This window comes from Carassius auratus, unplaced genomic scaffold (genome assembly GCF_003368295.1).
Source record: "Carassius auratus strain Wakin unplaced genomic scaffold, ASM336829v1 scaf_tig00037694, whole genome shotgun sequence".
In the NCBI taxonomy this organism is placed as follows: domain Eukaryota; kingdom Metazoa; phylum Chordata; class Actinopteri; order Cypriniformes; family Cyprinidae; genus Carassius; species Carassius auratus.
The window spans coordinates 38,017-52,500 of NW_020526396.1; the positions used below are offsets into that span (position 1 = coordinate 38,017).

General features: G+C 38.9%; 1 protein-coding gene across 1 annotated transcript; it reads left to right on the plus strand.

Annotated features, from left to right (window-relative positions):
- Positions 1 to 334: 334 nt before the first annotated feature.
- LOC113083310 (uncharacterized) lies at positions 335 to 1,581 on the plus strand. Its single transcript, XM_026254461.1, has 2 exons — positions 335 to 1,083; positions 1,514 to 1,581. Exons 1-2 carry the CDS (start codon positions 459 to 461, stop codon positions 1,579 to 1,581), a joined length of 693 nt encoding a protein of 230 aa, XP_026110246.1. The 5' UTR covers positions 335 to 458.
- Positions 1,582 to 14,484: the final 12,903 nt, after the last annotated feature.

The window sequence follows — 14,484 nt, forward strand, 5'->3', positions numbered from 1 at the left end:
CAAAAAATACACCAACCCAAAGAAGCTGAGCTTTGCGAGATAACTGTCTCTGAAGATAGACTTAAAAATGAGCTTTATAAGAAAAAGGTCAATATGATTTAATTTTTAATTTCTGCGACTAGTGTGAAGTGTTTCTTTGGCTAAGGAACATGTAAGTATTTTTGTTGCAACTGTATTTTGATTGGTTTTAGGTATCAGTGATAAGGAAACTGTGCATGGAATGTGGTATTGATGCCATTGGCTCAAAAAGTGACCTCTTAAAGAGGCTTTCATCTGAGATGAAATCTAGACAGACTTACGAAAAAGTATTCGAAAAGATTTGGGGTGCCTCTGGTAAGAAAAAAGACTTGGGGTGCCTCTGGTATGTTTGTGACTGCCACTTTACCTTTGTAGGCCTTATACTTTTATTACTGCTGCCTGACATAGATGTTTTTTTCCTAGGAGGATGGGCTGTGGTCATGTGCCCTTGTGGAATTGTGTACAGCATCAAATGCTGTTTGCGCGCAGAGAGTCCGAGGGACTTTGCAGATGTCCTCCTCTCATGGAAACACATACCCAACGTAGTCATCTATGATTTTGCACGGGGACTGGCCACACACACCAATCTTCGCTATCCCGAGACGTTAATCTTCACGCCACATGAAGGTCGTCTAGCTGACCCAACAGATGGCAACATAAAGATGGCAAAGGAAGGAAAGCTGAAGATCTCCTTGCCATGGCTTAGTATAAAAAAACAAGTCCCAGACAGCCATGGCCACCCAATTACAGGCTCAGCAGAGCACTATGTCCTTAATGACAAATTTCATGAAGACAATTCAAAAGACGAACGGGATGCTCTCCGGGAGATTGGTCTTGTAGCCCAACTTGCTGGTAAAGTGAATAGCCAGGCTGCAGAGCAGTTCTTTAGCAAATCAAAGAAAAATAATTACTTTCTAAATATGACCCTTCCATCAACCCATGTCTTCCTCATGAGAAGTATCATCCATCACCACAACAGCCAGAAGAACTTGAGAAGACTAGAGGCCTTCAAAAAGTTATTTGGGACAGAAGTGGTGCTGAACATCAACTACCAGGCTGTTCTTGGTAATGTTTGAATTACTGCAATATCACTTTAGAATTGGTTTTATATATTACTTGTACAGATGTTGTCATGTACCAATATTTTGTGTTATCCAATTAAGCTGTTTCAGAGTCCTCTACTCAATCTGGTGCAACAGACGTTTGCCAAGTGACCAGTAAGTAACACAGTAGAGGATCAAGCCACTTTATGGCACTTGTTTAGTCTGTTATTGCTAAGCATTGCAAAGTACAATGTAATGTTTCCTTATTTGCATGTGGTCCGCTATTATATCATCTTTTAATATCAAACTCATCAATTAACCCTTTTATATCAACATCTGATATACACTGTACTTGATTTTGACGCCTGCATCTGTCATTTCATTGTTGTAATTATTCTATTGCATTTGTATTCTGTGTCATTAACTAATAATCTAATTTGCATGCCTTACAGACCTTAGTGGATCAACAGCAACAATGGATTTGCCAGACTTTGATGCCCCTGTTACATGGTATGGATAAAGTAATTGCACTAACTTACAGTAATTTTCCATTGCAGTTCATTATTCATGACCGAGATCGTTTAATTTATTCTCATAGAAACCTCTGCAGATGTGAACATGGAGGAAGTGGATGAGGATATGATTGTGGAGGATGCAGATGAGTATTCAGCTCAACCTTGGATGAAGCCTCATAATCTTCTACAAGACATATTGGTAGTTGTTCATGTCTTCACTATCAATGCTAAAACACACTGTCCACAGTAGCCTGTATTGTAACATCCACAATTTGTGTTAACTAAAACATCCATTTTAAAAAGACAAGTTGCTTATTTAAACAAAATATGAAGCATCTGTGACCCTGGACTACAAAACCAGTCTTAAGTTGCACAGGTATATTAGTTGCAATAGCCAACAATACACTGTATGGATCAAAATGATCGATTTTTCTTTTATGCCAAAAATCATTAGGATATTAAGTAAAGATCATGATCCATGAAAATATTTTGTACATTTCCTACCTTAAATGTATCAATTTTATTTTTGTAAGTGGTTGCAGCACAATCGCCAATAGAAATGGAAACTTTTAAAGGCGATTTTCTCAATATTTAGATTTTTTTGCACCCTCAGATTCCCAATTTTCAAATAGTTTTATTTCGGCCAAATGTTATCCTATCCTAACAAACCATACATCAATAGAAAGCTTATTTATTCAGCTTTCAGGTGATGTATAAATCTCAATTTTAAAAAATGTACACTTAAGACTGGTTTTGTGGTCCAGGATCACATTTAGTCTTTCTTTTGTCCTTTGCAGCTCAGATACATCCTGGACACGGGGCGGCTGGCCGAAGAGGTCATTGTGAAGGAGGGAGTGATATGCCTCTTAAGAGAAAATTTTTGGACACTTGGTTTGAGAAGGGAAATGGAGTCTGATGTAAGTAGTAATGTTTTCATGTAGATATTTTTCATGGACCAAAATGCTCTTTGTTTTCTTTGTAGAAAGAACTTAGACTTTTGTGTATGTGCTAACTGATTATTTCTTGCAGATTGGAAATGCCTGCATGAAACTCATTTATGAAGATGCTCGAGCGCATGTATATATCTTTTTCACATGATTTTAAATCAGCTATTTGTAGTTTATACTTTTTTTATTTTTAATTTTTATTTATTTTTTTTATTTTTTTAATTTCAAATATGAATGGCAAGTGGTAGTCTTCTTAATATTTCCATTTGCTCTCACAGGGCAAAGACATATATACTGCTGATATGTATGTTGTTACTACATGGAAAGACAGTGTAGATCCCTTAGCTTACTTTCCAGTGAGTATTGAATGCATAAATCATACTATTTGACATCCAACGTAAGTCGGAAGTAAAATAATTGTTCATATTTGTCAATTGTGATTTTTAGGATGATGCTCACATGAAGGATGCACTTGTGTTCCCTCTATTGGCAAAAGCTGTCGGCCCAGAATATTATCTGTTATGTGTAAGATTTTACAAAAAACATTTGCGTATCACGTTTTATACAGCTTTGACTACTTATTATTGACTATGATTATTATTATTTTATGTTGGTTTTACGGAGGGGTGTTTTTACCCTCTATATCATAAAGCAAAGTTAATTTAAATTTGAAATGGATTGTCATAACACTATCTGTACTCCCTAGCTACAACCATGATTATGCATCCCTGTAGGTACTGAAGAGAGATCCTCCTACTAGACTCCCTGTGTAGTAATCATGAGTCTGGTTTTGGAGATGACCTTTACAGAGACATCTTTAGGTCCACAGCTGGGCGTCTCACTGGAGTCCAATCAGAGACTCTTACAGGATCTACTGACACACACAGAGAACAGCTCAGAGACCATCAGCAGAACCACACGGTTCATTAAACAGAGGATCAAGGGAGATGATGATGATGATGATGATGATGATGATGATGATGATTATCCTCTCTCAGCTGATCAGTCCATCAATCTGTTCCTCTGTCTGCTGGAAGTGAAAGATCAGACTCTGTTCAGAGAGATTCAGGAGTTTGTGAAATCAGACAAACACTCAGAGGAGGAACTCTCTCCTGGTCACTGCTCAACAATCTCCTACATGCTTCAGATGTCAGAGGAACCACTGGATGAACTGAACCCCATGAAATACAACACATCAGCTGAGGGGAGAAGAAGACTGATACCAGCTGTGATCAACTGCAGAAAAGCTCTGTGAGTGTTTCATCATCAACTAAACTATCATATTTAATAATGAATCTGACTCCTTTAAAATACATGTTCCTGAATGAGAGATTTTCTCCTGAATAACAGAATCTTAAAGGAGTCAGGACAGGTGTTTTTAAGCCAGTAGATATTAGGGCTGTTACTTTGGTGAAAAAATCATTTTCGATTTTTAAGACATAAGTGTTCATTGAATCGATTGTAAAATTGATTTTGCATGTCTAAAAAAAAAAGACGATTCCTTTTTCAACATCAAATAACGTATGAACGAGAGCGCTGGAAACGCACAAGTCAGCAATATTTCTTATTTATTGGCATGATGTTTCGTGCAGAATAACATACAGCAACAGGAGTGCAATATTCTCTAATAATATATATGCAGAGGGGACGGCTGCCATAACAAAAGAAAAACATCACTGCAGGCTTCAACCCGGCTGCATTTATGATTTAGGCAATTCAAAAATCTCCAAGATTATTTTAAATAATGATTCAATCCATTTCAAACAACTGTTCAAAAAATGAAACTTTAAATGGACTTGAGAACAGGCCATGTGTGTTTTTTGTTGAACGTAACCGACACTTAGGCTAGGTGTCACTAGGCAGGCATAATTAAAAGCTAGGGCCATTACACATTTATTGGACAGGAAAACAAGTCAATCAACATTTTCGGGGTCCAGAGCAGAGCGTTTTTTATTCACTATATGTCCAGCTGTTGAGAAGAAGCGCTCCGACCGCACTGATGTCCCAGGGACACTCGGGTACAGCTGCTCATGGTGGGGATATTACTGCCAATTTTCCACCACAAAAGCTGGTCGCTCTCAGCTTGCAATGATCCTTTTCATAACTCAGAATCTCCTGTAACTAGATGCGCGAATGAGGCGAATTCGCATAATAACATAGCATTATAGCATTTAATCTGCAGTAATTATTGATGCCTTTAGATTTGGGTGAATTCTGCAGTTCTGAAACTTTGATTGATGTTTCATCTTGATTCATTCAGCACAGAAATCCATGCACTGAACACGTGACACTTTTAATGCTCCGATGTGAAGTAAACCAGCTTTATTTGATCTTATGGCAAGAATACAGTGAAATACAGTCTAAATATGATGCAGTGCTGTGTAGCGTATGGTAAAAGTTAGTGTTCCTGTAGCTCAACTGGTGACGCATTGCGTTAGCAAGCAAGCTAGTGCAAGGTTGGGGGTTTGATTCCCCGGGAACACATGATAGGTAAAAATTGATAACCTGAATGCACTGTAAGTCGCTTTGGATAAAAGCGTCTGCTAAAATTCATAAATTTAATTTAATTTGAAACATAAGCACATGCACACAGTCTGGAGATTTATTGCTGCTTGAATTTGTTCTGAATAACAATCACAGAAGTCCTCTGTTTACTTCACTGGCAAAAAAAAAAAAAAAAAAAGTATTTTCTTAGTGTTTTGGTCTTGTTTTCTAGAATATCTAAACATTCCTGAATCAAGATCAAATTACTTGAGAAGCAAAATTATTTTACATTTTAAATCTTGTTCTAAAGGTTTTTTAGTTTTTGCTTAAAATATTTTTTATTTTTTTTTGTAAATGTACAAATTTAAAATGTATTATTTTTCTTGCCATTCTATCTGAAGTGATGTTTCTTCTTCAGTAAATGTGTCTTGATTTCGGAAGGTTTGGGTGTTTTTGCTCAAACAGTGACTGATGTTGAAAAGATGAATATTAGTGTCAGAAACGCTGGGTTTCTGATAAATGCGCTCTGTTTTGATTGGCTGATGTCATGTGATCTCTCTCCTCGTCTCCTCATTGCTCTCCGCTGCTGTTCTGCTTCAGAAGTGATCAGGAGGAAGCAGAAAACAGTCCTTTAGCAGCTCGATTCATCAAATACTCTTCTGCAGTGATCTAAAACTGTGTTTATAGTACAGTGATGTCATATATACATACATAAATAGATGGTATGATGATATAAAGTTTCTATCTTTAGAGGTTTCTATCATTTATATGTATTAGTTTTAAAGTTTAAAAGTGTTGGATGTAAACCCAGGAATAAGTTTGAGTTTCCACTTATTCTTGAGAACTCTAAACTGTGTTGTGAAATTAATAACTCAGTAAAAAGAAAGAAGAAAAGCTTCATTTAAAAATGAAGAGACCATTTCTTTTTCAAGATAACATATATTATACAGTTTGACAATCACTATTGTGGTATGAATAATAAAACGCACTCCACACTTGCAGCACATACAGTATATTATGATCACAGTTTATGGCAGGAAACACGTTTAGAGGATATTTCTGTCTTCTTTAAACAGAAAGAGAGAGAGATTTCTTGTGAAAGTGGGTTGATCTTTTTGACAGCTGTGTTGCTGTAACCTGTTTCATCAAACCATCAAACTTTCAGTGAAGATTCAAGCACACACTTTCCTGTAAAAACACATCATGAGAAAACTATTTTTAGTCTTTTATAGTGAATAGTGAATCTGCAGTAAAGGACACACATCTCATCAGTGTCTCATTGCAGCCCATGTTTTTAAATACGTTTATTGGGTCTCATTCATGAAACATTCGTAAATATACGAGTAAATATCTGAGTGATTTGCGCGTAAAGAAAACTTCCCGAAAACTCTTCTCCTGATTCACAAAAACTTCGTAAACGTCAGATGTGATAGTGAAATGTGTGTGTGTGTTAATGAATTCCAATCAGTCGTAAATGGGACGCGCGTGCACGCTAACTCTCAATTACCATAAATCCCGCCTATTAAATCCGACTGACAACTATATATGATATATATGTGCATCATATTATGACACCAAACGAAGGATTTCAACATGTCTTCTCAAAAGCGACTGAAAAAGAAACATTTCTCAGCTGCAGAAATTGAAGTTTTATAATCAGAAGTTCATTCAAAACGCCACATTTTATTTTCAAGCGTAGGCTACTAGTGGCATATCAGGTCCTAAAAAAGGAAGTTTGGCAGCATATTACAGATCCTCCCTTACGAAAAATTACCATGGTTTTATTATAGTAAAACTGTAGTAACCCATGGTTTTTTGGCGTATTGACTCCCATTTGTCTAACCACAGATTTACTACATATACCGTGGTTAAACTGGTTAATATAGCAAAACCATGGTTAATTTGTGGTTACCATGGTTTAACTATAGTAACCATGGTTTTTTGGTTTCATTTGTAGTAAAACCATGGTTAATTTCCGTAAGGGCTATTACTGGCTCTCATAATAAAAGTTAAAAGAAAAACCGTATGTAATTAATATATATAATATTTTTTTTCAAAATGCTGTGTAAATATGTACCCGATTAAGGTGAATTAAAATGCAGTCGTATTAATGAGCAAAACGTTCAGACGTTAAACGCACTATTTACGCGTGGCTGGGAGCAGGTGTAGATTTCTTTCGTACCAACTAACATTTAGAAAATACGAACGTTTTAATGAATCCGAAAATTTACGCCAAAACCACTTTACACGCGATTTACACAAAAATTCGTTCTGCTCGTGTTTCATGAATGAGACCCAGTGTGTGTAATAATGTGTATTTTGCTCAAATTAATTTCTATGCATTAATGCAAAACCTACTGTATACTTTAAACATTAATGCAGTCACTCACAGACATAATAAATTTCCACAGAGCTGCAAGTTCATAGATGATGATTAATAGTCAAATAAATAGTAAAAGTTAATATAATTTTGGTATTAGATTAGATTCAACTTTATTGTCACTGCACATGTAGGTACAAGGCAACGAAATGCAGTTAGCATCTAACCAGAAGTGCAATAAGCAGTAAGTACAGAATAAAGGTCTATAATATGTACAATAACTATACAGGTAAGTATTATGGACATAATTTACAGATATTAAATACTATAAGCACGATATACAGATAGGTGTACTATGAACATACTATACAGATGGGCTATGTAAAAGTGTATGTACACTATAGGCAGAACTATGAACATAATTTACAGTATTGCAATGGACAGTAAAGTGCATAGAAAATATTACAATGTGCAAATGGATTATACAGTGTTCCTGGATGAACAGGCAGTAGTGCAAGTAATAACAAGTTACTTTTGTTTGTTGTGAATAAATAAATCAGTCAGAGTGTTGAAGAGGGGGAGGAGTCTATGTGTGGTGTGGGGGGTGTTGAGGGGTGTCAGAGGGCAGAGTTCAGCAAGGAGACAGCTTTAGGGAAAAAGCTGTTCCTGAATCTTGCGGTCCTAGTCCGGAGGCTCCTGAAACGCCTCCCGGAGGGCAGGAGGTTACACAATCCATGGTCAGGGTGAGAGGAGTCCTTGAGAATGCTGCAAGCTCGACGTAGACAGCGTTTCCTCTGGATGTCCTCAAGTGCAGGAAGTGGTCTCCCTGTGATTCGTTGGGCAGTTTTCACCACCCTCTGCAGTGCCTTGCGGTCAGCCACTGAGCAGTTCCCATACCAGACTGTGATGCAATGTTGTTTAACAACGATGTTTAATCAGTCATTTAAAAGAGCTTCAGCAACTGACAGAGAATTAAATTCATCTGTTTTATTCCATCATGCTCTCATTCAGGACTCTTTTATTTCATTAACCTAATTTTAAAGGATTGATTTCCACATACGTGACTCAGTGAATTCATCTCTGTCTCTTACTGTGAAGTTAAACTACATATCAAGCATTTATTCAACACGTTTTGTTTGATCTTGAATGACTGTGACCTTGATTAAATTTAATAAAGCAAAGCAAGTTACTGTTCCTGTGAACACCACTGCCTCAAACTAATGCAGCTGAAGCAGCAAATAAAGAGAAACTACAAATATTGATCACATTAACAATACAGCAGGAAGCATTTAATACAGGAAAAAATCTGCTCAACTGTCTGGAGAGTCTCTCAAAACTTAACTTATACCATATTTTTTTATACCTCCAGAAAACATTGCTACATTTATCAGAATGTTAAATATTGATGAGTTGAATAAACAGTCAGGAGCTCATCTGATCAGATATGAATCAATCTGAAAGATTATGTAGCACCCCATACCCTATTCCTTGATGGGTGGAGCACCGGGTTCTAATAATGTGTCTCTCGACTAAATTAATTTACTTCCTGTTTTTCCCCCTGATCACCCTACTTAAATGAAGATGTTAAGTGATTATTTTTCTGCAACACTATTATATGAAATCCAACACAAAAAAAGTAAGTTCTTGTCAATTAACAAGTGATTTTATTTAACAAAGACAGATGAAATAATGAAATATTGTAAAAAATAAATAAATGTATTTAAATAAATGGAATAAATGGAATTCAATAAAAGATAAATAAATAAAAAGAATTAAATGAAATTTTTAAATGCCTGTTGCATATTTCCTTTCACACAAAATCACCTTTTATCCTCTTAGATCAGAAATTCCAATTTAATACTCAAATATCAATATTCAAATTTTATATCTGTAAAAAAAAAAAAAACAGTAATACAGTCCCCTTTGGATCTATAATACAATCTCAAAATCAAAATGGAAAATACAATCAGAGAAAATCAAAAGAGTAAATAAAACAAAAATATGTATTGTGGGCCCACACTCACTCTTAGCTTTAAAAAACCCAACCTGTTGCAGGCCTGTGTCGTTGCTTGAGAACGGTGTGGCCGTGAAAACCAAACAAATGGCCTCTTCGCTCCCAAAGAGCTAAATAAACAAACAAATGTACCTGAGTCTTCCCGTTTCGACACACGTGCTGTCCACCGATCACGTTAGACACTCCGTATGCGTCTGCAGTCTCACCAGCTGTCCGCTTGAATGATTATGAATCCCGCGATGCCAGAGGAATTCTAAACCACGAGGGGATTTAGAACGCTATCTGGTTCCTCGTAATGTACTCGTCTTCTCGGAGCGATTTATGAACTCAGATGCCGCGAGTAGATTTTACTCGACGTAAAAAAATGAAAAAAAAAAAAAAGATTACAATGCACACAGCAGCAGTAACATAAGTCCGTTTAAACTCTTAGTCAAAGTATAAATTTTTTTAAAATTACAGAAACATTCTTAAACACTTTCTGTATACTAAATATACTCTCTGACCACTTAGTCTGCAGTTATTTGTGTATATTTTCTCTCAAATCCCCAGAGAAAAAAATGCGACATCTCTTTCAGATCTGCCTCCATCTCTCTCTCTTCTCTCTACCAATCGAAATGATCAATACCCACACATAGGCGGGAGCAAGTAAACTAATGTCCAATCACAAATAAAAACATACATGCTGATCAAACCCACATGTTGAGACGTACACCTCACATCAAACTTGACTGTAATCTACATAACATTAATTCAAATGAAATTGCGGCACACATAAATATCCACATAACGTTTATGACAGTTTAACCCTTGAAAGTCAGAAACATTTACATATTAGAAATTAAACATTTAGGAGATAATAAAAACCCTAGCTGGGCTACAATTATAAAACATCATAATTGTGATTCAGTGTTCAGATTATTTTCATCCTCCGTTCCCTGAGGACAGAAAACTGACAATACTCTGTAAATGTCTTTATTGTTTTGTTATTTCTTAAATTGTATTTAATCTCTTCTAGATTTTCTGGCTGTAATCTCACTGCTCAGTGTTGTGAGAGTTTGTCATCAGCTCTACAATCCTCAAACTGTGTCCTGAGAGAGCTGGATCTGAGGAACAATGACCTGCAGGACTCTGGTGTAAAGTTTATTTCTGATGGACTGAAGAGTCCAAACTGGTCAGCTGCAGATACTGAGGTATTAAGAACTTTTAAGAGATAATTTACAGTCAACTGATCACAATGTTGTTGTGGTGTCTGGAGATGATCTGACCGTGTGTCTGTAGATTGATCTGTCTGTGTCTGTAGATGATCTGACCGTGTTGTCTATAGATGATACTGACCGTGTGTCTGTAGATGATCTGACCGTGTGTCTGTAGATGGTTTTGACTGTGTCTGTAGATGATCTGGACCGTGTGTCTGTAGATGATCTGGACCGTGTGTCTGTAGATGGTCTGACTGTGTCTGTAGATGATCTGACCGTGTGTCTGTAGATGATTTGTCTGTGTCTGTAGATGATCTGACCGTGTGTCTGAAGATGATCTGACCGTGTCTGTAGAATGATCTGACCGTGTGTCTGTAGATGATCTGACCGTGTGTCTGAAGATGATCTGACCGTGGTGTCTGTAGATGATCTGACCGTGTGTCTGTAGATGATTTGTCTGTGTCTGTAAGATGATCTGACCGTGTGTCTGAAGATGATCTGACCGTGTGTCTGTAGATGATCTGACCGTGTGTCTGTAGATGATCTGACCGTGTGTCTGAAGATGATCTGACCGTGTGTCTGTAGATGATCTGACCGTGTGTCTGTAGATGATCTGTCTGTGTCTGTAGATGATCTGACTGTGTCTGTAGATGATCTGACCGTGTGTCTGTAGATGATCTGACCGTGTGTCTGTAGATGATCTGACCGTGTGTCTGAAGATGATCTGACCGTGTGTCTGTAGATGATCTGTCTGTGTCTGTAGATGATCTGACTGTGTCTGTAGATGATCTGACCGTGTGTCTGTAGATGATCTGACCGTGTGTCTGTAGATGATCTGACCGTGTCTGTAGATGATCTGACCATGTGTCTGTAGATGGTCTGACTGTGTCTGTAGATGATCTGTCTGTGTCTGTAGATGATCTGACCGTGTGTCTGAAGATGATCTGACCGTGTGTCTGTAGATGATCTGACCGTGTGTCTGTTAGATTGATCTGACCGTGTGTCTGAAGATGATCTGACCGTGTGTCTGTAGATGATCTGACCGTGTGTCTGTAGATGGTCTGACGTGTCTGTAGATGATCTGACTGTGTCTGTAGATGATCTGACCGTGTGTCTGTAGATGATCTGACCGTGTCTGTAGATGATCTGACCGTGTGTCTGTAGATGATCTGACCGTGTGTCTGTAGATGATCTGACCATGTCTGTAGATGATCTGTCTGTGTCTGTAGATGATCTGACCGTGTGTCTGAAGATGATCTGACCGTGTGTCTGTAGATGATCTGACCGTTGTGTCTGTAGTGGTCTGACTGTGTCTGTAGATGATCTGTCTGTGTCTGTAGATGATCTGACCGTGTGTCTGAAGATGATCTGACCGTTGTGTCTGTAGATGATCTGACCGTGTGTCTGTAGATGATCTGACCATGTCTGTAGATGATCTGTCTGTGTCTGTAGATGATCTGACCGTGTGTCTGAAGATGATCTGACCGTGTGTCTGTAGATGATCTGACCGTGTGTCTGAAGATGATCTGACCGTGTGTCTGTAGATGATCTGACCGTGTGTCTGTAATTGGTCTGACTGTGTCTGTAGGTGATCTGTCTGTGTCTGTAGATGATCTGACCGTGTGTCTGAAGATGATCTGACCGTGTGTCTGTAGATGATCTGACCGTGTGTCTGAAGATGATCTGACCGTGTGTCTGTAGATGATCTGACCGTGTGTCTGTAGATGATCTGACCGTGTGTCTGTAGATGGTCTGACTTTGTATGTAGATCATCTGACTGTGTCTGTAGATGATCTGACGTGTGTCTGTAGATGATCTGACCGTGTGTCTGTAGATGATCTGTCTGTGTCTGTAGATGATCTGACTGTGTCTGTAGATGATCTGACCGTGTGTCTGTAGATGATCTGACCGTGTGTCTGTAGATGATCTGACCGTGTGTCTGAAGATGATCTGACCGTGTGTCTGTAGATGATCTGTCTGTGTCTGTAGATGATCTGACTGTGTCTGTAGATGATCTGACCGTGTGTCTGTAGATGATCTGACCGTGTGTCTGTAGATGATCTGACCGGTGTCTGAAGATGATCTGACCATGTGTCTGTAGATGGTTCTGACTGTGTCTGTAGATGATCTGTCTGTGTCTGTAGATGATCTGACCGTGTGTCTGAAGATGATCTGACCGTGTGTCTGTAGATGATCTGACCGTGTGTCTGTAGATGATCTGACCGTGTGTCTGAAGATGATCTGACCGTGTGTCTGTAGATGATCTGACCGTGTGTCTGTAGATGGTCTGACTGTGTCTGTAGATGATCTGACTGTGTCTGTAGATGATCTGACCGTGTGTCTGTAGATGATCTGACCGTGTCTGTAGATGATCTGACCGGTGTGTCTGTAGATGATCTGACCGTGTGTCTGTAGATGATCTGACCATGTCTGTAGATGATCTGTCTGTGTCTGTAGATGATCTGACCGTGTGTCTGAAGATGATCTGACCGTGTGTCTGTAGATGATCTGACCGTGTGTCTGTAGATGGTCTGACTGTGTCTGTAGATGATCTGTCTGTGTCTGTAGATGATCTGACCGTGTGTCTGAAGATGATCTGACCGTGTGTCTGTAGATGATCTGACCGTGTGTCTGTAGATGATCTGACCATGTCTGTAGATGATCTGTCTGTGTCTGTAGATGATCTGACCGTGTGTCTGAAGATGATCTGACCGTGTGTCTGTAGATGATCTGACCGTGTGTCTGAAGATTGATCTGACCGTGTGTCTGTAGATGATCTGACCGTGTGGTCTGTAATTGGTCTGACTGTGTCTGTAGGTGATCTGTCTGTGTCTGTAGATGATCTGACCGTGTGTCTGAAGATGATCTGACCGTGTGTCTGTAGATGATCTGACCGTGTGTCTGAAGATGATCTGACCGTGTGTCTGTAGATGATCTGACCGTGTGTCTGTAGATGATCTGACCGTGTGTCTGTAGATGGTCTGACTTTGTATGTAGATCATCTGACTGTGTCTGTAGATGATCTGACCGTGTGTCTGTAGATGATCTGACCGTGTCTGTAGATGATTTGTCTGTGTCTGTAGATGATCTGACTGTGTCTGCAGATGATCTGACCGTGTGTCTGTAGATGATCTGACCGAGTGTCTGTAGATGGTCTGACTGTGTCTGTAGATGATCTGTGCCTGTAGTTGATCTGACTGTGTGTGTGTGTGTGTGTGTGTGTGTGTGTGTGTAGATGATCTGACCATGTGTCTGTAGATGATCTGACTTTGTGTGTGTGTGTGTGTGTGTCTGTAGATGATATGTTGGTGTCTGTAAATGATCTGACTGTGTGTGTCTGTAGATGATCTGTGTGTGTGTGTGTGTGTGTGTGTCTGTAGATGATCTGACCGTGTCTGTAGATGATCTGACTGTGTCTGTAGATGATCTGACCGTGTGTCTGTAGATGATCTGTGCCTGTAGTTGATCTGACTGTGTGTGTGTGTGTGTGTGTGTGTAGATGATCTGACATGTGTCTGTAGATGATCTGACTGTGTGTCTGTAGATGATCTGACTGTGTGTGTGTGTGTCTGTAGATGATCTGACTTTGTGTGTGTGTGTGTGTGTCTGTAGATGATATGTAGGTGTCTGTAAATGATCTGACTGTGTGTGTCTGTAGATGATCTGTGTGTGTGTGTGTGTGTGTGTGTGTGTGTGTGTGTGTGTGTGGTGTGTGTCTGTAGCTGATCTGTGTCTGTAGATGTTCTGGGTCTGTAGTTGATACGTCTGTGTCTGTAGGTGATCTGTCGGTCTGTGTGTGTGTGTGTGTGTGTGTGTGTAGCTGCTCTGTGTCTGTAGATGATCTGACTGTGTGTCTAGATGATCTGACTGTGTGTGTGTGTGTGTGTGTGTGTAGATGATCCGACTGTATGTAGATTATCTGACTGTATGTAGATCTGACTGTGTGT